The sequence below is a fragment of the Cuculus canorus genome, chromosome 1, assembly GCF_017976375.1.
Source record: "Cuculus canorus isolate bCucCan1 chromosome 1, bCucCan1.pri, whole genome shotgun sequence".
Classification (NCBI taxonomy): Eukaryota; Metazoa; Chordata; class Aves; order Cuculiformes; family Cuculidae; genus Cuculus; species Cuculus canorus.
Genome location: NC_071401.1, coordinates 102,669,594 through 102,696,601, shown reverse-complemented (window position 1 = coordinate 102,696,601; position 27,008 = coordinate 102,669,594). Strand labels below are relative to the sequence as shown.

Genomic DNA, 27,008 nt, shown 5'->3' with positions numbered 1-27,008 from the left:
TCCAGGCTAAACAACCCCAGCTCTCTCAGCCGCTCCTCGTAAGACTTGTTCTCCAGCCCCCTCACCAGCTTTGTTGCTCTTCTCTGGACACGCTCCAGAGCCTCAACATCCTTCTTGTGGTGAGGGGCCCAGAACTGAACACAGTATTCAAGGTGCGGTCTCACCAGTGCTGAGTACAGAGGGAGAATAACCTCCCTGGACCTGCTGGTGACCCCATTTCTGATACAAGCCAAGATGCTGTTGGCCTTCTTGGCCACCTGGGCACACTGCTGGCTCATGTTCAGTTGGCTGTCAACCAGAACCCCCAGGTCCTTCTCTTCCGTGCAGCTCTCCAGCCATTCTTCCCCCAGTCTGTAGCGCTGCATAGGGTTGTTGTGCCCCAAGTGCAGGACCCGGCATTTGGCCTTGTTAAACCTCATCCCATTGGCCTTGGCCCAGCAGTCCAGCCTGTTCAGATCCCTTTACAGAGCCTCCCTACCCTCCAGCAGATCGACACTTCCTCCCAGCTTAGTGTCATCTGCAATCTTGCTGAGGGTGCACTCAATGCCTTCATCCAGGTCATTGATAAAGACATTGAACAGAGCTGGACCCAGCACTGAGCCCTGAGGAACTCCACTTGTGACTGGCCTCCAGCTGGAGTTAACTCCATTGACCACCACTCTCTGGGCCCGGCCATCCAACCAGTTTTCAACCCAGGAGAGTGTGCGCCTGTCCAGGCCAGAGGCTGGCTTCTTCTTTTAATTTTGCTATATATTTCCACAAGATGACTATCAGTGTCATAAACCATTTTGTCTGGTAGTCATGGTTTATTTTCATGGCAAAATAAAATTACACACCAGCAATACCACCATGAAGAGTCTATTGTACAGTGGTATAACATAAGCTAAACCAAGTTTTACCTTTAATTCGCAAGCAACTTGCATTTGATCTTACCTGACTCATTGCCAAATGTATGATCAAAATCAGGACCACTCAAAAAGGGAAAGGCAGGGCCTTGGACTCTCTTCCATTCTGAATCATCATCTAAATCTTGTATCCAGCAACAAAAGCCGTCTTCAAAAGTGCAATTGACTTTCTCATAATCTGTGAATAGGAATGTCTAGTAAATAAAAATGACAAATACATTAAGTATTTTATCAGAATTACAGAAGAATGAAAGAAGAACAATGTAAACTTTTAAATATGTTTGAAAATTGAAGCCTATGGTGGCACAATTTCCTCTTCTATGCAATGAAACATAATTACTCAAATAAATGTGTCATTTGCACTTGTTAACAAAGCACTGTCACTGAAGGTGACCCTACATGTATTTTTTTTGCACTCATTCATCAACCTTATGTTTTGATTCTTTACCAGCAATGTGGTGGGGGAATGAGAGCCCCCCTTGCACAGCTAACACTTATGGATAAGCCTGCTCCTTCAATTTGCCAAGGAATGCTCCAGCCGAAAGGGCTTACCACCACAGCTGAATGGTCAGAAGATAAGTGCAGTCCTTCATGCATCAGGGATACCTCTTTCCTTGTCCTTGTCCTTTGCTCTTTCTTTCCTCACATATATTTGCTGCAACATCTTCATGACTTTTCATTGCATAGTATTTTGTTTTGTCTTTTCATGGTCACCTAAAGTGCAGGTCAGTCCCAGCAACGGCTTTCACATGACAAGAGTTTGCTGGCACTCTGGATTCTTCTTGAAGCATATCCCTTCCCAGTCACAATCCCTTTTCATATCCTGCTCAAAATTCAGCAGCTGAAGAAGCCTTCAGTTGCCCAGTCTGCATCTTACTTATTCCCGGCTACTAAAGAACAATGCAGTTGTACTGCTGATTTCACTGTAACTGCAGATTTACTCTATTGGGATTTTTTCTAATGTCTATTTACAGAAGCAGGTATTTTCCTGGATATTAGTTTTACTGTTTGGTACTACTACTGTGGCAGCGTTAGAGTTAGGACATCAGAAACTCCAGAGAGCAGATTGATCACTAATGATTAGTGTCAGTGATTCAACAGTGGTCATTAGTGAAGAAACTGGCTGAGAGGAGTCTGATGGAGACATGGCCAGAGTTTTACTCTTTTAACAGATTAACTTTGTAAGGCATCACCTTACCTTTAGATACTGGCCTGTAAGCCTGTAGACAGTTCTGTTGAAATCTATGATTTTATCTTTAAATTAGCATGAAAGTTTTCAAAATGGTTGTGGTTACTGAGCTGAGGCAGGAAAATACTGCTTCCCTTTTCATCTCCGTTTTGTCAGACTGAAAATATAGTTTAACCAAACTTTTGGGATAACAAGCAAATAAACACACAAAAAAGAACACTTACTGTTCAGTTCACTTGCATTCAATGTAGTGTAGGTTGCATTAAAGCCATTGTGATTTTCAGAATAATCAGATATAAACTGCACTGTAGCCTCGTGAGAAAAAATGTAAATTGTCTCAGGATTAGACCCTGACAGAGAATCTGAGAACAAATACAGAATAACATAGTCAGAGAGGAAACAATCTGATTCACATTAAAATCCCCAATGCTGTCACAAAAATACAGTGGGTAAGTGTTTTGAGTCTTAAAGGATGCTTTCCCTCCTGTAGTGTGATCCTGCTTAAAATAGCTTCCAAACTCTAAAGGTATTTAGCTGTTTGGCTACCATGTAAGTGCTCTCCTCATCCCATCTCTCATATCCATCAATATGGACAAGAGCTAGTGGAGAAACGTATCCTATTGTACACATATTCAACACTATAACTTTCATGTCCATGCTTATGATGTTTGAATGTTCTCAGAATTTACAGATATGTACTCCGAAATTTTAGAATCACTAGAATTAACTACATATTTTTGTTATATAAACTTACTCTCACAGTTTAATAATTTGCACGTATACTTACAGACATTCAGAGAGTAAAAAAGCTATGATGTATCCATGAAGGCATACAGCATAGGAACATTGCAATATTCTGAGAAGCAACTGGATAGGGTGCTAGATAATCTCATCTAGACTCCCTTTTCCATGAAATACGGGATCAGAGAATCTTTTAAGGTACCTTCCAATCTGGGCAGCTCTATGATGCTGTAACACAAAATCTAAACTTTGACTTTATGCTATCAATTAATTTAAATTCACTCATATGTATTCCATATGCATGAAATGAAAGGGTCGATGTGATCATCATACAGTAAAATAGTTGCTCCTCCATCTGAAGCTGATGTGATGCCAGGCAACAATAGATAGATTAGTGATTGCATTGAGGCTAAAGAAAATCCTGAATTCCTCACTGTTCTGTGAAAGTTTTTGCCTCCACTCTTTCTCTTCTGAAGTCCTTGCCCAATTTTGCACAGAGAGGCTTTGCTTTTCTGAGGAGCAGCTATTTACCTACTTGTAATACTGTGTGTTTGAAATAGTATCGAATCATTAAGGAAAGACAATACTCATCATCTTTAACACTTTTAATCATACTTGCATTATTTTCCCTCCTCCCTAAGGCTTTCCCCCTCCTTGCTTTTCTTACTTAACATGAAAGTCTTAATCTAGAAATGTCTTGTGGTCCTACTTTCCTCTACATTTAGTATTTCCAATACCTAGATATCTATCTCTCAAATTGCAAAGTTATGGACAATCCACTGAAGTACAGACTTTAACACTGTCTTTATGTCTTTGTGGTGTCACTGGTCATCCCCACGGCAGTCCTTAAAACCATGCAACTTAATGTTTGATGCAGAGAATATTATCAAGCAATCTCTCACACATAAATTGAAATTTCAAAGGGGGTGTAAATTCAAAGCTGTACTGAAAGAGCAGAATTTCTCCATTCTTTATTATTCTTTGTTACCTGACCTATCACTGTATGTTTATCTTCAAGCATACATATTCCACCTTTGATGGAATTCAGCTGGATAGAGTAAGACTTGTGAAAAATGGTCAGAATCAAGTTTTCCAGACAGAATATAGATACAAAGATAAGATATCATCAATATTCCAAGGTATGACAAAAGCAATGCCATGCTTGTAATGACTTTCAAGGAGTACCATCGTACTTCTACCAACAGCTTTAGTTTAGATGTTTTCATTTTAAGTCACTGTATGTGATGTTACAAGATCTTCTGAGAACATATTTCTGGTGAAACATGGAGTCACAAGACCATGGCTTTGGTCAAATTATCAAGATTGTTCAAATAAGAGCTTAAAATAAAGTAGAGATTTCTCAATATATTAAGGAAGCATTTATCTAGTCACTTCATAAGACTGGATAAGTATGTTGAGATCAATTTTCTAACAGGGAAAACTTTAGACAGATGCATTCTTCCTCTCAAAAATACGCTTGCAATTTTTTTCACTCCAAAATGCTTATTTCATCACTTAATTTTTATTAAGGAAAAAGTAATATTAGCTGAAAAATAACCTTACCTCTTAAAGTCTTTTTTTGTCCTATACCTTCAAAAATATTTAAGTAGTCTGCATACTTTTGTGTATCGAAAGAAGTGAAGTTCAGTTTAATGGATAACCCTTGAGGCACTCTAAGATAACAAGAGAAGAATAAATCTCAAAACTGAAGGTCATGTTTTAGTAATATTTTTTAACTGTAGTAAATTAATTGTGTTTGAATAATGTGGAGTTCAGAAACAAAGTAAAATTATATTAGTCAAGATTATTGATCAAGATTACATATTTGCTTCAATTCTGATTTATAAAATTACCAAAGGAATAGGGCATAAATCTCTTGTAACAATACGAGTAACCCTTTAGTCACTGGAGTTAAGTATATTTTAGGACCTGAATCTTCTAAAATGTAGAATGTGGTATTCAGCTGAACAGTTTTCTGTGTCATGTTTTTCTTCCTCTTTCATCTCATTAATTTACAATTACTTTTTAAAACCACGTTACTAACAGATATCATCTTGCTGTTCAGTTAGACTTCCCAAAGTCAGAGGAATGGTATCATGGTATCAATATGAATAGGAAGATATCATAATCTGTCTCCTAAAGGTCCAAAATAATGTCTTAAGACCTGAGGATCTCAAACCCACTGTTTTGGAACCTGTTATCAAACCTAGCCACCATCCAGCAGGTTTAATAACAAAAGTCATTTTAACTAAAGTGTAACAAATTCTAAGTTTTGTTTTGCTGCAGTTATATTCTTTCAGTAATCTCTATTTAAGTAGTTCTCACATTGCCTTTCCACTAAACATAGTAGAGTTTTAGAATTTGGACTACCTTTTATCACAATCAGCTTTGTTTCCTATACCACTTCTAGCTGTATGATTTAGAGACCTAATTATTGCTTTTAAACACCAGCCTACCCATGCTTATCCATACAGATTAATACAGAAGTGTGAAGTAAATATTTGAATATTTCCATTCACTTTTTTAAAAAAAATATATATTTTTTTTCCATAGGAGAAAAATATTCTTAGTTTGAACAGGGTAAACATATAGCTAGCTGAAAAGTAATCTTTCAGGAAAAAGATGTCTTTTATGGAAAGACCTTATAGCAGCCTTCCAGTGTATAAAGAAGACCTACCAGAAAGCTGTGGAGGGGCTCTTTATCACAGAGTGCAGTGATAGGATGAGGGGTAACGGTTTTAAGCTGAAAGAGGGGATATTTGGACAGTAGGAAGATATTTTTTGCAGTGAGAGTGGTGAGTACTGGCACAGGTTGCCCAGAGAGGTCGTGGATGCCCCACGTCTGGAATTGTTCAAGACCAGATTGGATGAGGCTTTGAGCAACCTGACCTGGTGAAAGGTGTCCCTGTTGATGGTTTGGGATGTCGATGGGTTGGAACTAGATGATCTTTAAGGTCCCTTCCAACTCAAATCATTCTACGAGTCCATGTTTCTCTAATAAGAGTTACTGCCTTTCAAAGAATTAACTTCTGAATTGGCAGTCACTGTGGGGATTTTTAGAAGCTTCTAACTTAGAATCATCTAATTTATTTTAGATGCGTACTTTAGGATTATATTTATCACGTACTATGGCTAAATTTTTTTCTCCCTGGCCTATTAATTATTAAAGTGTCGAAGTCAAATAGTTGTCAATCACTGTTGGATTATATCCTTAATTAAATAAATTTCACTTCTTGCGCCTAAGGGCTTAGAAGGTGTTTGGTGCTAATATGTCAAATGATTTTTTTGCCCTTTAAAGTATATTCCTTAATGACTTAGAAGCATAAGTCTCGTTAACTCCCACATGAAATGTGTACCTGTAAATGGGATTTCTTGAAAATTCCACCTATTAATGACAGTTATATAATTTAAAACTATTACTTAAAGACCAGTATTTATTGTAATATATTGAAACAAATATCTTGCATTTATTTTATTTTGAGCTTACAAATATGTTTCTGTGCATGCCTATAATATACAAGATTTCTCAAAATCATACCTAAGAATTTTTAAAAGTGGGAAAATTATTCATTTAGTTATGGGTTTTAGTCATACAAGTTTTAAATGGAAAACAACATAAATACAAAGGAGAAAATGCTATTACACTCTTTCCATGCTAGGGTATTTTGCTGTACAAACAAATAGTTTCAGATTGATGTGTAGGAAACAGTATCACCTCATAGTAAAAAAAAATGTTAAGTAGAAAATTATTGGAAAATTACTTACAGTATAATCCATTGGCAAACTATGTTCGCATTATATGGTTTTGGATAATTCATAGAATGAAAGAACCCAAAGGAATCTGTCAACATAAATTTTCCATCGCAAACTGAAGCTGTAAAGACATGATGTCAAAACATATGTCAAAGTATCATTTGAAAAACAGAATCAGAGCCAAAATGAGGGCAACCTTAGCTATTGGTATACATAGATTACCTTGGAAATGCTTTGTAAGAAACAGTGGAAAGACAAAGTAAAACACATTGCCAACTTAATCCCATTTCTAATTCCTATGACTACTTTATATTAAAGTACTATACGGGAAGAAAACCAGAAGAAATAATTCACTTTTAAACTAGAGACAATCCAACTAATCAAAACTAGTCCAAGCCAATCCAAATAATTCAAATCCAACAGTTGAATTCAACTAATCCAACTCTCTTTCTTTAATTTTATTTTATACATTTGTAAGGAAACAGGATCTTGCCTTAACAGTTCTCATCTACAGCTACTTTAAATCAGGAAAGTGCCTGCACTACCAGCAATAATTTGATATCATGTGAATAAAAGCAAGAAGGTTTATGGTTGACTGTTACTATCTCTACTTTTATGAGCTTCCTGGTCTCTCATCTTAGATATATTATTAAGCATTGAAAGAGATAAGCGGACATCCCAAGTTTCCTGCCACATATCAAATTCATTCATCTGAGATACATGTCATACATCATCATATATTTTTTCAAAAAGCTTTTATTAGTTTTGTTTCCTTGGTGCTGCTATTTCATTCTACACAAGATCTTCAGTTTAAAAAATATTTTTTTTTAGATGTGTTTTTATGACTCAAAGATTGGAAATATTAATCCACGTATAGTTATTTTATTTCAGCATACACTGAAGCACTGCTGAAGCTTCAGCTGCATCTCTTGAACTTTATGTTAGGAATTTGTCTGATGATGGTTTTTCATCAGTTTTTCAGAAAGCATCATAGAGTTTTCAAATAAGGAAAAAGTCTGTACCATACATGATTATCTAGAGAGGTAAGGACAAGTTCATCAATTTGAGGTAGATAATTGGTAATTAGATAGAGCTTTTCATTAACATAAAAAATGAAATCCTACCTACAATGACTATCCAAATTATGAATAATCAATGACATTGAAAATTAGATGGAAATTTTATTGACCATAGTCCTCCTCTGGGAAATGATGTACAAAATGATAAATCAGGTCTCCTTGTCTGTTCATTTTATAAGTGTAAAATTGTTTCTGTCTACCACTGTAGCAAACAGTATAAAAATTTGTTTCATTCAGGTGTAGACATGCACTTTTAATAAAGAGTCTATAGAATGAACACTAACGATAATGAGCTGGAATAGAAACATATACTCTTTCAGAATCTTCATGGTCTTTGAGAAAAACAGAACACATAAGATTTTAAATAAATAGAGCAAAAAAAGTCCATGAAGGTGAGAGTTACTATAAATAATCAATAATCTTTTTATCAGAATAGGCTACAGCTTAGAGTTGAGTATTGGTATAGCTGTACTTTTTCAATCCATTTGTCATGTCCTGTCATCCACAGACTAGCAATAGTCAATGCTTATTATCTCAGGAATGAGCAGGAAGATTGCTGTGACTGGTGTTATTTCCCTTAAGAACCATCCAGTGTTTCCTTTTTGCAGGGAGGAGGCAGCTGTGGTCAAAGGCGGTGAAGATTCCGGTGAAGATTCACAGAAGTCATTACATTTCTACCTCCTCCCAGAGCCCTCAAAAAAGCCTCAGTTGTTCTCCTAATCATATAGGAGATATATTTCGTAAAAATCACTTTCACTTCTTTTCCAGCAGGCATCATGCTGCCTCTTTTTATTTACTCGTGTTGAACACAGGGCACATTAGGGAGGGGCTTAATCCTGTTATTGTTGAACTGCAGGGAGAAGCTCCCCAAACTGGTCGGATCAAGCCCACATATTTCACTTGACAGGACCTTTCCCTTCCAAGGACGGTACATTATGTCCTGGATTACATAAAATAAATCTCTCTTAGTACTGTAGTGATGCTGTGAGGTAAGTACTCACAAAACATTAGCCTAGACATGTAATAACTGTAAAGAGAGTCTTCAGAGAGAAATACCTCCTAGAATCAGCCTCTAGTCTCCATTTCCTTACACTTATGTGCTACAAGGCTGCTATTCAACAATCCTGACCATTATTAATAGATGCTATTCAGACTTTCGCATTTCTCTAGAGACTCTTTCACTGAAATTGCTAACTGCACTTTTGCAATGCCTTTTGTTACTGTACTGCAGAGCTAGAAAGAAACCTTTTAAGATAATTTTAATCAATAAAACCAAAAAACCTGAAGGTGTTCAGTTGCCCGAATCTCATCTGAGAATCTGAGATTTTACTGAATTCTGTCTAACGCAGGAAGAGAATATTAAAATTCATGCTTGTATCTTATATTTTAAAACCACTATTATGTTCTAAAATCAGAAGCACTAGAGGGAATAATAATCAAGATGAAAAAAGCAAACCAAGTTGTTTAAAGGACAACAAAACCATTGTGTGCAAGAGTACTTGTATCATGAATTATGAATTGGCTGTAAATCTCATGTAACTCTGAAGCACTTCTGAAAACCTAGACAATTTTATCTTTATATGACTGTATTAAGTTACTCTAGAGATGGGACATATGTGTAAAATCAAAGAGGTGGAAAACTTGCCAGGTACCTGAAGTGTGGATACAGCTTATTGCCATTCATTCCATTGCTTCTGCAAAGTCTGATAAGAAACCTAAATATATAAATTTAGAAAAGCTCTGAGTTTTTGGGTGGAAAATGGATCATAATAGTCACAGAGAAGCAATTTGTCCTCCAGCCAGAATTGTATTTCTGTAAGGTTATGAGTGGAAACTGCTAAACTGAGAGTAACTGAGTGAAATCCTTGGAACAATCAGGCACCAGTGAAGATGAACAGGGACAAATCATCCAGCTCCTTGAAGTAGACTGTAACTATAGCTAGTTTCTTCATGACATTCTGTCTATTTTCACTTCTATGGACATTTCTGAAATTTTCAGCTCATATGCATATGCTAGTGACTGTTAAAACACTGAAACAATAACCTTATTTATAAAGGAGCAGGGCATTCACAACTCTTGTTTGGTAGAGATTCAGGGAGAGACGCAAATCAAATACAAAAGCCATTTGCGTAAGAGGCTATGCGTCAGGGATAGTGACTCAACCACCTCCTTGGGCAGCCTGTTCCAGTGCTTGATAACCGTTTCTGTGAAGAAATTTTTCCTAATGTCCAATCTAAAATTCTCCTGATGCAGCTTGAGGCCATTCTTTCTTGTCTGATCACCTATAACTTGGGAAAAGAGACAAACACCCAATGCGCTACAACCTCCTTTTAGGTAGTTATAGAGAGTGATAAGGTCTACCCTCAGCCTCCTCTTCTCTAGAAGAAAGTGGGCTTATTTTTGTCAGTATCTACTGATATATGAACACATTCTGTCCTATATAACAGGTCTGACTATATCTTTAATAAAATGTGAGCAAAACTTGTAAACTCAGATCTAATCACTTATAGTAATTCAAAATCATTAATTTTGATAAGATGCATAATGCTACTTTTTTAACTATTTTAGCTATGTCTGAGATAAAATAAAATAAAATAAAATAAAATAATAAGTAAATACTCCAAAGAATATCCATGGCTCAAACCAGCATAATGATGGTAGAAATAAATGACTGAACGACTCTTTGAGGTTGTGCTACCTTGGTGCTTGCAGTGGAACAAAGGTCTGTCTGAGGCTACTTTATGACCTGATTTCTAACAGCAAAGGGATCTCCTCAGAGTCTGTCATTGTTATGATCTAGATGGATGTATCTGTTATGCTAAACAGAAATTTGGATGTGCTTCAGTGGATATTCTGCTGAAGTATTTTGACGGATATTTTCCCAAGAAGTTCAGCTAAGTGTCCCTTCTGAATTGGCTGCACTTAGAAAATTACATGTAAGAGGCATGTCTGCAATTCACTTTTTTTCCCCAAAGAAAATTCCGCTCCTGGCAGCAGGGGGTCATCATGTCATCAGCCTTCAGAATCAGGCTTGCAGATTCTTTTTTTTAGAAAAATAATGTTTTACTTTCTTTTTTGTTTTTAAGCCAAAGGCCACCATTTTACATGTTTCTATAAGCTCAGACAAGACTGCCCCAACAGTTCTTCTCAGAAAAGCTCAGAAGGCTGCTCTTACAGCTGGAGGGAAATAAGCTTTCCATACTTCCAGAACAAAATTCGACATTTAAAACAAACAAAACGCTCAGAGAGTTGATTTCTCAAACTTCTCCTAAAACTTTTGCGAAGTTCTCCTTGCAAGAAAACCTTTAACCAAGAGCTGAGACTGTGAAGAGCAATGCAGACAACACGCATGCCTCACCACCGAAAAACTTTGGCAAGCAGTGAACATAGTCAGACTCCTTGGTACAATTTCACAGCGTTCACTGCTACACAGAGCAGTGGCTGCTCTGAACAAAAAGATGCTCAGGGAGACTAAGCAATCAGATAAATGCAAACAAACTCACTGGTGCTGAAGGTTATAAATGGTTTCTGTTAAAAAATTATCAGTTTTCAGGTTTGTAGGATTTTCACAGGATTACAGAAGGGCTGAGGTTAGAAGGGACCTCTAGAGGTCATCTGGTCCAACTTGGGAAAAGCTTTTTGTGCTGTTTTGTATGATGATATTCTTACTGCTGGAATCAAAAGAGAAACCTCTCTTCTGACTCCAAATACACCATTAAGTGGTTTCTGTTATTTGGTAATGTCACTTGATGTCAGTGCAGAGTCACAATTTTAATTTATTTGTAAAAAATATTACTTGATATTACTGGTACACAACTTCTACGTCTATTTTATTTTATAGTTTACAATACATTTATATTATTAGTATTTATATAGTGATAAATGATTCCTATATTATTTTCTATTAATATAGATTGCAATATTTCATTATTTATTCTTTATTGAATGAGAGTTTTATAGAAAATTTCTATTTACAGCATAAAGATATGTTTAATAGGATTGATTTGGACTTCACTGTGCAGTTTATGCCTATAAACTATTTACAAACTATCAACAAGTTCAAATGTGTTTTAAAAGACTAATTTACAGGGGTTTACATTCTTACCACATATTTTTTCAGATTCATCTGAACCATCCGGACAGTCCAAGAATCCATCACAAAATAAATCTTTTCTAATGCAGGTTATACCATCATCACAAAGTTCAGCAGGTGGCAAACACTCGCCTGAAATAATAAGGACAGTAGCAATAACAGCACAGCTGTAATACAGATTCACTACAAAGGAAAATTGACTTCACTTCATCCTGCTAAAGGATCTCATTTTTTAACAAGAAAACTTGAAAATTAAAGCCATCCTGGATTTCTGGATTTCAAAATACCAGGAACATCACAAACCTTATTCTTTTCAGATTTTCAAATAAAATTTATAAACGAAGAGCAAACTTCTGCAAAAAGTATAAATGGAAACATCCTTAAAAGAGTGGAATCTCAGTATTTTCCTAGAGCACAATTTTTCATCCACTGCAAACATGCTTTAGTATTTAGAGGGTTTTAGTCTTAGACATCCATAGAGTTGAAGTAGGCCTTATTAAAGTGTACAAAAGCATACAGCTAAAATAAGCTTTGGATAACTACTAATTTCAAAATTATTGAAAATTTCATTAAATTCTATGGAAACTATTCAACCAGCACCGTTCACATAGTTCTTTTCTTTACTTCAGTAAATGCTTACTGGAAAAGGTCAATATTTCTTATGCAAGAGGGGAAAATATTAATTTGTAAAGCTCATCTCTCATCCTCTAACCATTATTGCCTGATTTATTTTTTCATAAAACTTAGTTCTGTAATCAGCTGAAGTTTAAATGTTTGTATGATATTGTATTCTACGATATCAGCATAAGTGACAAAGACTGAAATTGGTCTGGATGTACTGTAGCATCTCAAAGTGCTTTGCAGAACATTTTAATGTTAGCAAAGCAGACAGCATAAAGCAAAAGAGCTGCTGTTTTGCACGAATGATACCTCAGTCAAGTGTTGGAATCGATACAGTGCCAATGAATGAATTGCCACAGATAAGCAGAGATGAGATTGCATTCTAGACCCAGAACATAACCCCAGCCAATAGCCTAGGAACACGCACAAGCCCAAGGTGCAAGAAAACGTTGTTTACGTATGACATGATCAAGTCTAGTTTTAGTCTCGAATTTAGAAAACTAACCAGCATTGCCACCTACTGGATAGAAAGAAATTAACATTTTCTACTAAAATATTTTGTCTTTTTATTTTTTTTTTTTTTAACAGCAAATTACCCTAAATTGCAATGTACTAAATACATTATACCAATTTGAAAATGCTTATAAATGTCAAATATATTTTACCATTTAATAAGTCTAGGGGAGGATTTCAAGGATTGAGACAGTTTTGGGTTTCTGTCCTTTGGAGGACTTTGTGAGACTTTGCTAACAAGTTTGTTGTTGCTGTTTCTTGTTTGGTTTGGTTAGGGTTTTGTTGTTTGATTTTTTTTGATTTTTTTTTGTTATATTTTTTCTTTCAAAAATCCCCAAGAAATAGTAGGAAGCAAAAAGGAGCTGTCAGTATGAGTGTTAATATATTAATATACATAACACATATCACTTCTGTAGAATGTACAGTCTAAGATGTCCCTTCTCTTTGAAGAGGTGTCCTTAGACAAACCAAAGGTAAACCCTTTTATGGTGTATTTGTTAGGAATGTAACGTGAGGACTAAATGATGCGAGAAGAGACTGCATACAAACAATGTAATTTGAAGATCTCAGACTGTTTCATATAACCTCCCTGCTTTTCCCCATATGTAATTACCCACCTGCAGTTATTGAGGACTTGCTTGTGGTGAGCTGTCCTGGACCTGGGCAAACACAACACAAGGTTAGAATACTAATTCTTGCTCTCTAGGTACACCTCTGCAGTTGCTTGACAAGAGCTCAGCAGCACCTGGTCTGTTTTTGTATCAGCTTTATTTATGGACTCCCCAAACCCCAACTTAGGTAATGATATGGTAACACCAGCTTGAGTGATTTGATCCTGAAGCTAAAATGTCATAACAAACATGAGAAAAATAACATGGAACCCAAGTGTATTTTAAATCTTATTCTTTTAGGTCTAGTCACATGCTTTTCAATAACTTCAAAACACTTCTGTTTGTGGTTTTTATTTTTCTCGTTTGGGTTTTTTTTTTTCTCATTGAAATAAAAGCAATGTTTTCGTGCCCTCCCCTAGTATGCAAAAGTTCTGACCTGAAGTTGGTGTCAGAGAGTTTGTAGTCAGACTTATCGTATCTGTAGAAACAAGACAGGTTACAAACAACTTTAATATTAGCACTAAAATGTTTAAGTGCATTTTGTTATAAATGACATTGCTCAACGAAACAGTTACCTCAGTGTGAGGAGAAGATCCTCAAAGTTATCTAATATTTGTAGATTTACATACAGGTGTACATATATGCACCTACAAGTACACAAATTTTCATGAATACTTCCTAACTATTTTGATTTAGCACACACTGTTAAACTAAGCTGAGACATTTTGTACTAAATGGATTACAGAGCATTCTATGCCAGCAGACTTAAGGACACAGTTCTTCTGGCAAAGAGGAGAGCCCAGCAGAAGGTGCAGGGAGGGTGCAGCTAGATGGACCGTTCTACATACAGCTACATTCAGAGAAGGAAGTTTCACTCATAGCTTCACAGTAGCTTCCGAAGTGTTATATACATATGTATCTACCTACATATCTGTCTATATATTTTCTAAAGGATGACTATTTTGTGAGGAATGTAACATTCAAAGACTGAAAACAAGGATATATGCATGAACAAGTATATATAATAAAGCAAATATCAGGAAGCTTCATCTGGAAAACTGTTGAAAAAGTTAAGATTGTTTCAGGTACTCCCAAAAGTGTATGCACAAGTTGATAATAAAAGCCATGAAAGGAAAAGCAGAGGACAATGACAGAGGCATCAGAAGTGTAAGCACAAATCACAGTGGTCTGTTATTGTGTGATCTCACTAAGTAATATGTGGATGCATAAGGATGGTTTTAGGGTCAACAAAGCCGAAACCCAAGCATCGGGTGGATGCAAACATACTACACGTGGTAAAACTTGGATATATCATGGGATTTGGACTGAAGCAGAAAGAACAAGGAAGCAGATACTGTTAGCAAACATATGAAAATGACCCCAAGCAGACATAAGACCAAGGGGGAAGGAATCCACACCAGAAACTTTATTCCTATTCCATCCTGAGGTGCTCACAACTCCAGCTCTGTTCCTCTGGCACCTCTCCCACACCTTCTGATTTCTTCTTGAGGATGGCTAGCAAAATTGAACTTAGAACTCAGGGAGGGATTGAGACAGCATACTGGAGGAAAGGACAGATAGGAGAAATTTCTATGTTAGCAGTTTTAACTGTATCATTGGGAATAAGCTGTAGTAGTTGTACACTTTGGACTATAAACATTAGTAGGCCTGTAACTAGACTAATAGTAACTCTTTCGTTGTAATGGCGGTAATTAGGCTATCAGTAAATTCTTGTCTCCTATGGTCATAAGTGCATTTCTTTAGTTTACATAAATTGCTCGAAGTTGCTTGCTCTGGAGAATTTGTGCGTAATAATTTGTACACAGTTTGTACACAACAAGTCTACCCACATCTAAAGCTACAAAGCAGCACCTATCATATTATTCAGCTGCCTGACTGATTTTTGTCAGGTTTGTACTCACTAAATTTGTGAGACCAAGGAGTTGTGTTTGCTTTATAGTCTATTTTCATAAGACTTATAGTGACAGTGGAAGGAGAGTCTATCAATATACATTGCTCAGTATATTGATAATCACAGAATGAGAGCAGGAATCCCCAGCCTCATCTACCTGCCTAGATCTGTGAAATTTCAGCGCTTGGCTTAGCTGATTGATGGAGATTCAACCTTTGTTTTGGTCCACTAATAATGCTCTTAAAGCTTTTGTACAGACTTCAGATCACTGGTTTCTCAAATGGTCAAAAACGATGAAGGGAGGCTAACTACCACTGAATGGACCCTAGCTCTCAGTCTCTAGCTACAGGTGAAGCAGCTTTACTAAGTTACACCAGCTGAACAGCAAGTCTTGTGTTTCTGCATATTGTATTGGTAACAACAACAACAAAAAAGTTTCTGTTTTATGAAAGATACTGACCTGATGAAGTTAAAGGCATCATTGTAGTCAGATTTTCAGCAGCTACTGAAAGAAAGCAAGTTCATTACAGCTCCTTTTATAGCACAGTATCTAGTTTTACATAGCTCAAAGAAAGAAACATTAAAAAAAATCACCAATTACTATTTTGCTTTGAGTCACTAGCAGTGTCCTGCTTTCCTCCTTTTGACCATCTTCACCCTGTTTCCAGTCATTTTACAATCTCTATGACCTTCCTAAGGATAAAAAGTCTATATTAATCCCTTTCAGTCCTCGGTCCTTACACTTTGTCTTTCATATAAAATGTCTTCATCTGGGAGATCTCTGTCTTAACATTTTTTGTACTGTGGAGATTTTCAGAGCACCTATGCCTTACAGAACAGTATTTAGATTAGATAAATGAGTTTAAATTAACCTGTGATAATTTTCAAGAAAGGAAAGTTACTTTTCATCACTGTGAAAACTGTGATTCCAAGGAAGCCACACCTATGTTGTAGTTCCCTCCCTCTGAAATAGGAATAAAACTTCTTTTACAGAATACATTGAGAAGAAAAACTACTAGAAAAACTCATATGAGTTATTATGATTGCCAATTACTTGCAGTTGTTATTTTATTGAAGCCCTCCTGAAGAAATGAACAGATGATATCTCATGTGAAAAGAGGAATTTTAATGATATACAGCAAGAAAATTTTGACTATGTCATAGTTCATTAATAGATGTACAATATCTCTTCATTACTCTCTTTGGTGGCGTTTTTGAAGTATAATAAGCAATCACTTTCACAGTGATGTGCAGTTATTTAGAACAGCTTCTTATATGCAGTGCAACTAGTAAAGAGAGATAAAGATATCAAGACTGAATTTAGCATTGAATAATTGAAGTACTTAGCAAAACATACACCTTCTAGAACAGAGTTCAAGACATTGCACACCAGATGTCCCACTCCTCTTAAAGCAATCAGTTGTTACTCAGTAATATCTCCAGCAGGTCTTTAAATGTCAGCTTATCAACTCCACTTCAAAGGATTCAAACTACTTTCTATCCTCATCCTCAGTTAAGGTCTTTTTTAAACATTATTGAGGTAAACCCAAGATTTCCTACTGATCTTGTTTAGCTTCCAATTTGGCTAAGATAAAATTTCTAGTACCTACATAAAATCACTCTATTTGTATATTTGCAGAATTTTAAACTATCTAGTCTTTAAAACAATATTCTTCCCCCCCCCCATTTACACTTCACCTAAGCTTTGGAGGAATATGAAATCAGTTACTCTGGTGTACTTTTCCAGAAGCCACTCTGTGTTTTCAGTTTGTTGTTCTTACTGACACCTTTTCAATAAATGAGTCTTCACTCACTGTGAGGCTGAGCCCTTTTGTTTGTTCTTTAGCAAAATAAAACAATAATTGCATTTACTTATGAAATAACACAGTGGGGCTTAATTGCTTTAATTTGAGGTATAAAGAAATTACAAATGTTTTACTACAGAAAAGATATTAAATTGAATGGTTTTCACTTGGAAATCACTACTTTGTCCTTTACTCCCTCCGTAGTGAACATACACAATGCTGACTCATACTTTCTAATTGACAAGGTTGTAAATGGTTCTTTCAGCTGCTACTGAAAGCTTTGTAATGAGGAAAGAGGGCACCCAGGAGCATAAGTAACAATCCATTTGCTGTTAAGGAGCCAAAGATTTCATTCATGTTACCTGTAATTGTTAAGGATTCTATATATATATATAAAAAATTTACTAGCATTACCTGTGACTTGTATGCTGTCCACATCGATTTTCAAAGTCTGGGTAAGACTATTTTTATTTGCTTTGATACCCCAAACCAGCTCATCTTTTACTTTCTCAGCTGTTATCATATGGGTGAAATAAAGACTGAAGATCACAATAACACTAGCAACACAAAACAGAGAAGATGATTAGTAATGCAAGCTAATGAAATAAATTTGCTATATGACTTATCATCTAGACAATATTTCATTCCAACACAGGCTTCATTTGCAAAATCAGAGTATCTTTAAATGCTAGCTGGCAAAGATGACACTTAATTGTCACTTAATTGGCTGGCAAAGATGACACTTAATTAAGGTACCTCTTAATTATCAGGTAGGTTTGGACCTTGGAGAAACAATTTTTTTTTTTTTTAATCTACTGTTATTTTCACTGTGGAAAAACCCAAACATTCATATCAATTGCTGCAATGGAGCTGAATTTGAATAAACTAAAGGAAGTAGTTTATTATTATTCAACAGGTCCTCTAGTTTAAGCCCTAAAATATTGATGGTGAACTCCGAAGTGTTAAGAAAATTACATAGCATATTTGTGTGACAAAAATATAATACAAAGTGATCATTTCTATAAAGCAAACATAATTTGTGGATTCTGCATGTGTGAGGATCTTCTTTGTGATGGACTGGATTCTCACAAGGAAACAGTAGTTGTTGGAAGCACAAATAATTTGAAATTTGTGGTTAAACTAAGCTTAACTTCTAGGGGTCTGAATTTTACTTAGTGTGTTGTATGTATTCTCTCTCACACTTTTAGATGATAATATTAAGTTTCACTTTTGTAGCTAGATTTAGGTAGTGCCAAGGTACAATGCTTGCTAAAGATAAAGGGTTTTTTTTTCCGTTTACTTAAATTTAGATGCAAACTTTTTTTTATTCTTTAAGCATTTTGCTTCCCAGTTGCAACTGACTCAGCAGTGCTTTTTGATAAGTGTGATTAATCCTGTCATTTTGCTGAGCATAGTTTATGGTTTGCAATATATGGAAAAACTCTCCTCTTTATTTCTTACATGTTTCTGATAACCTCTAGGCCATGCTGAGCAAACAAAAGCTTTTATTGCCATCCTTGTGACTCAACAGAGTTTCAAGGGTGAAATAACAAGGAGATTGCCCAAAGGGGTAAACACTTTTTAAATTAAAAGAGCCCACTAGAAAGTAATTTCTGAGAAAGGTAACATTTCAAGTATTATTTAGAATGGTTCAAAGCAGAAATGAAGACAGATCCTTACTAATGTTGTAAAAGCCAATATTCATTGACATCATATTTTCTCCCATTTCTGCGGTGTTTGTGTCAAGATACAAGGGTGGAATTTGTTTTATCAAATATATATGTTTACATTGCAGATGTCTAGATTTCTGTTGTAGTCGATGGGAACAAATAAGCTGTTCTTTGGCATAATTGATCTCCTCTTAAAAAGGCATCTATATAGACCAGTTGAAAAAAACTCTAAAACCCCATCAATTACAATTAGAATTCTGAGCAAGTAGCTTCAAGGTACCTCTATCTTTGATGTCCTAATTTGGTGAGAATAGTCCCATTCTATGTGCAGAAACCAAATTGTGCTGATTGGATTTGCCTTCACAAAGACAAAAACTGCAATGACCTTCTCCTATTCCTATGTACTCCATTCCCTTGATGTTACAAAATCCTTCATAAAATGATCATACTCCACCTTTCAAGCTAATGAGGCTTAAGCCCTTACTATCACGAACAAGATTGTTCTAATTCAAATCTGATTCCCATTTTCAACATACATGTATTTACAGCTGTCTAATATCCATTTTTCTTTTGCAAGTATGATCATTCAACTTATATCTTTCCTCTGACATTTATCCACTATATGTATTTACAGAAAATATTCATAGCACAAGAACTGCTGGTATCACAGAATTACATCATCTGTTGTCATATAATGTGCCGTTTTTAATTTAGTCGTCTCACCTAGGAGACAATCAGTTAAATAATTAATTTCTCATGATCTTCTAGTTTTTCCAGCCTTAATGATTTTTTCCTCTGCTTTATTCCTGCCTATCGTAGCCTGTCGTCAGACCTTTCTTTAAATCATTGTTACTAATGATAATGTGAGATCTGTCCCCAAGTCTAAGCAGCTTTCCATAAGCAAGCTCAACACAAACTGATGTCTTTTCCTTTCTAGCTAGTTTCCTACTTATTTCACTGTGCTTATCTTTCTCATTCGTCTTTCTAAATTGACAGTGCCAAGCATTATTGCTTTTTATTTTTCTTCCAGTCTTAAAGGATATTTTTGGAGGAAAGGTAAGTCTTCAAGTTTCACATGGTCTTCAGAGGACCTTATCCAATTTCTGAAGTTGTATTTTTTCATCTATTCACTGTCTGCAGGAGAATTTTCTAAATTAATAGTATCATTGTCCCTCCCCTGTATTTCAGTAAACTTTGTGATATGCAATTACCCGGTCTCTGACTTCTTGAATCTTTCATAGCTGTTTTCAGATTTCCTGCAGGAAAAAAACCAAACAATAAAACAAAGTACAACTCAAAAGCATATGATTGACCTTTAGTAATAATGTCATGGAAAGCATAGAACTGTGTTCTGAAGCTGGGAGAGAGTTTTGTATGTGATTTGCTGAATCAGAACCTTATTAAGAAAAGTGCAAATGGAATTAACACTACAGATCTCACTGCAGATACTGGAATTTTTTTATCAGGTTGCCTTCAGTCATACAACCAACATAATAGGATATTGAAAAGTCAGGTCAACGAGCTAGAATAAATGAAAGACGTCTTACTGTGCTTATTTTCTGTACTCTTTAGGACATATATAGTGCAGCTTTACCAAGTATCAAATGACAGCCTCACTTGCTAACACTCTAAGGAATATGAGTTAAGTAGATCCATGTCCATAGGTACATATGAGTGTTCTATTCTTCTCAGTTTATATCAGCGGTATTTAACCTCAACTTTCTTCTACATGTAAAGGCTAGCAACCTTGCAAACACAGAACAACCAATAAACCTTGGGGAAAAAAGTGTAAGAAGAAAAATGTTAGAACTTCTTTAACATACGTAAGCTTTGTGAGTTGGTCTTACATCTCAGCCTTACTGGTTTGGTCACAGCATGGACATATAGGAGTTTGAGGAGGAAGTTTGCTCAAGGAAACACATTGATGCCAAACTTTCAACAGCAGCACTTGGAAGACATGAGATGTGAAAAAAATAATATAAGGTGTTCCCAAGGATCTTTTGAAAGTAACGTATTAGTAAGCACTCCTGAGAGAAACAGCTAAGTGAGGACCTTTGATGTTTATTTACAAAGTTTAACTGAACTGTACCTACTTGAACCGGGAAATTTCACATCTTTCAAAATCAGTTTTTAGATCACTTGCATGAAAGACTTCTTGTATCTGTATGGGAAAGAGATATCTTGAAGAAATACAGTAATTAAAAGTACACCCAGTAGCACACTGCATTCATGATTTTAACAATAACAAATTTTCCCTTCATGAATCTAGACTACAGAAACACACTTCTTCTTCGCTATTTCACTTATTTTCACAAATAAGGAATATCTTGAGTTCTCACAAGGCTTAGGACCTGAATTATCTCATTTTGGAGAGAGAAGATAACCATTAACAGCAGATCACGTTAGGGAATTAATGCCTCTAGCACATACTCTTAAATTAATCAGAAACCAATAGGTTCTTACCAGTTGTTCAACATCAAAGGCAAGGACTTTGAAATCAGCTGATGATCTGTTTAGTAAAGACGGAGTGAATGATACCCCAGAGAGTATTATAAATGTTCCCATGTAGCCATGAGTCTTCACATCTACTTCAACTAGATAATTAAAAATAAAAATCAATGTTTTGAATTATATAGAAATAAATTAAAAACGTTACATTAGGTTTTATTCCACACAGATTGTCAATACAATAACTTTTAGATTTCAATATTGCTTTGTAATCAGAGAAGTTTTGCCTAGAGCTTGTTTTAAAAAAGTGATAGACATTTTTCAATGTTTACAATAGTTACAACTGTAAACCTACTTTTATGAATACTATTTGTCTTTGATTCTCATTACCTTCAATTCTGTTATAAATGCTGTTTTCCATTAGCACTGTGAATAGATACAGGGGACAATGGTATATCCAGTTAAGATTAACACAAGGGACAAAGACACATGGGAAGAATGATAGTGAACTATGATGGTTTTGTGTGTTCTGGATTAAAAATATTAAGTATTACTACGTCACATTTTCTATATCAAATGCTGTGCATTTTTTATATGAATTTATGCTGGTTTTGAAGACAACACTGGAAACACTAGTGTCAGACTAGATAGACTATTTTTTTGACCTGACCATTCTTATCAATTAATGCATTAATCGCTGGGAGGATTTATGAGGAAACTAGATAACTGGTCCTTACTGTAAATTTAATCTTGATTCTCAATATATTACAGCATATGAGGTATGTATAAAGCAGTTGATTATACATTAGAAACATTTCCTCACCGAGTAACACACTGGAAATTTTCAGATAAGACCTGAATGTATGTAGCTGATTGATAGAAGATGCCTTTTACTTACCAGTTGCAGTACCAGTGGTTTCTTTAAGTCGTGTTTGAAAGCGCTAACATTCAAAATGTGTTTTAACACAAAATCAGATAACAATCCTATCCTATCCTATCCTATCGTATCCTATCCTATCCTATCCTATCCTATCCTATCCTATCCTATCCTATCCTATACTATACTATACTATACTATACTATTTATCCTTAAAATAATGGCAAATCCTTGTAAACTAATATTTCTAAAGTTGCCCTTTTTTATTCATGTCAAATATAATTTAAGAAAATATTTCATAATTATTTGTACATGATTAAATGCTCACCTATTCATCTTCTTAAACCAAAGTATTTAATTTAAAGCCTGTCTCTAACTACATACAATAATACACCATCATTACCTTTAAGCCTATTTTATTTTACTGTGATGTCACAAGAGGGGAATTAAGTCAGTAGGGAGAGCAAGTTTTAAAATCTGGAATGAAAAACAATAGCAACTAAAGGGATAAACATCAATATTCTGACAAAACATTTATTTTTTTAAATATGGTTTACAGCTAGTTTAGTCTTCATGTGCTTCATATGAAATAGTATGGACCCTTGTTTAATGAAGGCACCAAAAACTTCAAGGTATCAGAATTATTTTTTTTCAGCTACAAAACCCACTAGTATGAAAAAATATACTTCTTTACTCTTTTGCTTAACCTGTTTCCTCCACTCCATTTCAAAACATCTTTTTTCCATTAGCTGTGAGGTCTCCACAGGCTTAAATACACTTCCTTCCAATCAAAAATCTAGATCGTAGAAGGGCTGAGTTTGGAAGAGAGGTCTGGAGGTCAGTTGTTCCAATCCCACTGCTCAGGCAGGGTCACCTGCAGCCGTTTGGCCTGGCCCACATCCAGACAGCTTTTGAATATCTCCAAGGAAGGAGACTCCATAATCTCATTAATCCTTCACTGAAATTTTCCCAGTTGCTCCATGTATGTCATGCACTGAGGAGCCAAGAACTGGACACAGTACTCCAGGTGCATCAACACCAGAGCACAATTAGCATATATCTACAAGACCATTAGGCTAAAATTTCAGTACCATTTGAAAATCATCCTATGTGGATTTTTTTGATTTAGTTTGAGTACCAGCATCTTGATTCTCTCACACTCTGAGCATTGTGTAAATATTAAGAATGAATTTACCTTAACTTTACATAAGGCTAGGAGCTGACTGTCTAATGCAGAATCTTTCTCACACCCATAAATAACTTTAAAATATTTTTTTAACAAAAATGAAAAGAATAAAAATCCAAGAGATGCAGAAAATCTAACTCTCCCACAAACTTCAGTAGATTATTAGTGTCTTTCTAAGTCAATCATCATACATGGAGAAAAACCAAAATTTCACAATTTACCACGTTACCTTCTCTAGCTGATAAACACAATTGAATAACCAAAACTTTATAGCTTAGATTGCATCCCAAGGACCTCTTCCAAAGTCTAAGCCATGAATATTCTTTTCTGTGGCTTAAGCACATGCTTCAAGTACTTGTGTTTTTGCCTGTTCTGTTCACATCAACTTCCAGGGTTAAAGAGCAGGAAAACATACCCATCCCCCAGCATTAAAAGTATAGAATGAAATATGAAATATAACTACAATTACAAGACCATTGGCTTCAAAGTCCGAACATCTACTGAAGAACTCCTGAAAAGAAGCTGGCTACTTACCTTGTTTTAACTCCTGGATTGATAACCATGAAAGCACAATCAAACCAACACAAACACACACAAAAACTGCAAGCAGAGAAGCAAATGAAATTTCATAGTAACTAAGAGGGACATAGTTCTTATCAGATGATTTTTTCTGCTTCATTTCTGTCTTGAATTCTTGTATGAATTAAGGACTGGCAAATGACATGACCTGAAAAGGCAAGTAATAATCTCCTTGAACAGATATTTATAGGAGATGCTTGTAAATTAATTACACCATAAAACTTGATTGACATAGGTTTTTACAACTTTTTTGAACAGTAATATTCACACACAAGATATGTAGATACGAGGAAAAGAAATCTTTTCAGGAAGGAAGCTTTTTAATATCATGTCTCAGATGAAGACTAAGCAAAACCAAAAACTTGTCATTTGATATTTTAAAGTGAAAAATAATATAAAATACTGCTGTCAGATCTACTGCTTATACAGGATTTTTTGGTAATATTTCATGAGTGCAGTTATGAGGACAACAGTGAAAGCCATGTTTTTCCTCATCCTGCTTTAAAAGTTTCTTTAAAAGTGATTATTTTATATATAGGAAATGCTGGAAAAGGAATTTTTAGTACTGTGCTGTAGTTCAGCAGCTAATGGTAATTGAATAGTACAAGTTTAACCTGCATCAGATGTGGTTCTTTGACCACATATGTGGAGAACTAACCAAAGAAGACATTATGAAATGTATGTTTGTTTTATACTTTCTTGCCAGGCATAAACGTACCATGGGATGCAAGTCTTTGATAAAGTTAAAGCACTATATATGGCCTGCAATGCAACCTTAATAAAGCAAGAGTAAATTAAACCACTACTGTATCTTCCAGTCCAAAATTTTTGTTACAAATTTGACCTATCAAAACTTTTGAGTACATCAGCTCCAGAAGACTAAAGTCATGTTGATTTTATTTTTCATGTCCTGTGAGTTACCGGTTTTGACTCTTGGTCTGAGATCCTAAATTCTGGTTTATGGTATGACATTCCTTAGCTCTCCTAACAGAACTGGAGAATCTGAGCAAACCAGCTATATTCTTGCCCGTAAAATGAAAAGGAAACCTGTTTTAGTCAATCTCTGGAAGAGAGAGGATCTTGCTACCTGTTAACGGACAAAAATGCAGGTGACAAAAATGGGGAAAAATTTAGATAGGCTTGAAATAAGACTCTTGGATGACTTAACAGTTTTCTGCACAGTCTTTGAGAACTGGGATATTTGAAATCACCTGCTACACAACTGATCAGATTTCAAGTACTTTACCTCACAATAAAAATATTGGCCTTACAGTAGTATCCTTTATTTAGTGTGTTATCGTAACACAATGAAAGAAATACAGTAATATTTCCCATAACTAACAATAGCCGGGGCTTCCCATGCCTGACACAGTCAGTCCCAGCTGGCTCCAATGACTCCACCACAGGACACGTCTGAGCCCTGTAGCCACGACAGCAGCATCTCGGGCAGAATCTGTGTAAGGAAGGACAAAACGCTGACTGACGATGAGGGATGAGGGGAAAAGTGTGAGAAACAGCCCTGTGAGCACTGAGGGGAAAGGAGAACGGGATGAGATGCTCCAGGAACACCAGCAGGAATCCCCTGCAGGCCCTGGAGTGACTGTGGTGGCAGAAGTATCCATGCAGCCATGGACAATCTCAAATTGGAGCAGGTAGATGCTTTGTAAAGGAACTGCAGCCTGTGGAGAGCCCAGGGGGAGCAAGTTTATACTGAAGAACTACCACCTATGGGAAGGATCAAGGATGGAGCAGGGGAAGAACGTGTGGAAGAACGAGAGGCAGAGAGGAGCTATTATGGACTCTGACCCTGACATGAACCCTAAACTGAATCCTAAACGTAAACCCTAAAATTAACCCTATACTTAAAATTAAAACCTAACCCTAAACCTAACCATAACCCTAAGCCTATCCTAAACCCTAAGCCCTAAACCTGATCTTTACCCTAACACTAACCCTAACCATAAACGTAAACCTAAACTCATTATGGACCCTAACCCTACCCCTAACCCTAATCCTATTATGGACCCTAACCCTTAAACTAACCCTATTATGGACCTTAACCCTGCCATGGACCCTAAGTCTAAGCCTAACCCTAACCATAAAACCTAACCCTAACACTAACCATAAAACCTAACCCTAACACTAACCATAAAACCTAACCCTAACCCTATTATTGAACATAACCCTAACTTATCTTAAACTTATTATGGAACTTAACCCTAACCCTAAACACTAATACTAAACCTAACCCTGACCCTAAACCCTAACTCTAACCCTAAACCGTAACCCTAACCCTAAACCGTAACCCTAACCCTAAACCGTAACCCTAGCCCTATCGCGGACCCTAGCCCTAAAAGCTAATCCTATTATGGAACCTAACCCTAATCTTCACCCTAACCCTATTATGAACCCTAAACCTAAACACTAAACCCTAAATGTAACCCTAATCCTAATGCATAACACTGACCCTAACCCTAAACCTTAACCCTTACCCTAAATCCTAACCCTAACAACCCCCCAGTTCCCATCCATCTGAGTGAATTGGTGATGGCAATACATTAAATTCTTTTTTCCCAAGCTAAATCTGCTTTTCCTGTAAAGGCAATTGTTGAGTGATCTCCCTGTCTTATCACGACTCATGAGCTTTCCTTTCATATTTTCTCCTCCCATCCTGCTGAAGACGGGGAGTAAGGAAGCAGGTGGGTGAGCATCTGCCAGCCAGCCAAGGCTAACTCACTGCTATTGTCCGTCCTGCATGAAAGAGTACTAGTTTATTCCTGTCTTACTCCTAGTAAGAGATTTTCTATCACAAATCTGAGGAGTTCTCTGCAGATAGACTTTGGATTCCTCTGTCGTATTTTGCATAATTGAACCATTTTTTCAACGACATTTTATATCACTAAAAAAAGTTAAATACCGTTACGCAAAGATGTCAGTGCTTTTTAAATTCTGAATTCATGCCCTGATGGTGAGGTGATTAACCAGAGGAGAAGTAAAAGCTGTGGGCATTTACAGTTAAATTCTT

General features: G+C 36.0%; 1 protein-coding gene across 1 annotated transcript in view; it reads right to left on the bottom strand.

Annotated features, from left to right (window-relative positions):
- The window catches only part of TMPRSS15 (transmembrane serine protease 15), a 54,449-nt gene extending 30,366 nt beyond the window's left edge, over positions 1-24,083 (bottom strand). Inside the window, 12 exon segments of the mRNA XM_054061517.1 lie at positions 934-1,083; positions 2,319-2,456; positions 4,399-4,508; positions 6,601-6,709; positions 11,774-11,893; positions 13,513-13,554; positions 15,879-15,923; positions 17,638-17,780; positions 20,105-20,149; positions 20,987-21,054; positions 21,357-21,487; positions 23,939-24,083. Of these exon segments, the coding sequence (XP_053917492.1) occupies positions 934-1,083; positions 2,319-2,456; positions 4,399-4,508; positions 6,601-6,709; positions 11,774-11,893; positions 13,513-13,554; positions 15,879-15,923; positions 17,638-17,780; positions 20,105-20,149; positions 20,987-21,054; positions 21,357-21,487; positions 23,939-24,083 (1,246 nt within the window).
- Positions 24,084-27,008: the final 2,925 nt, after the last annotated feature.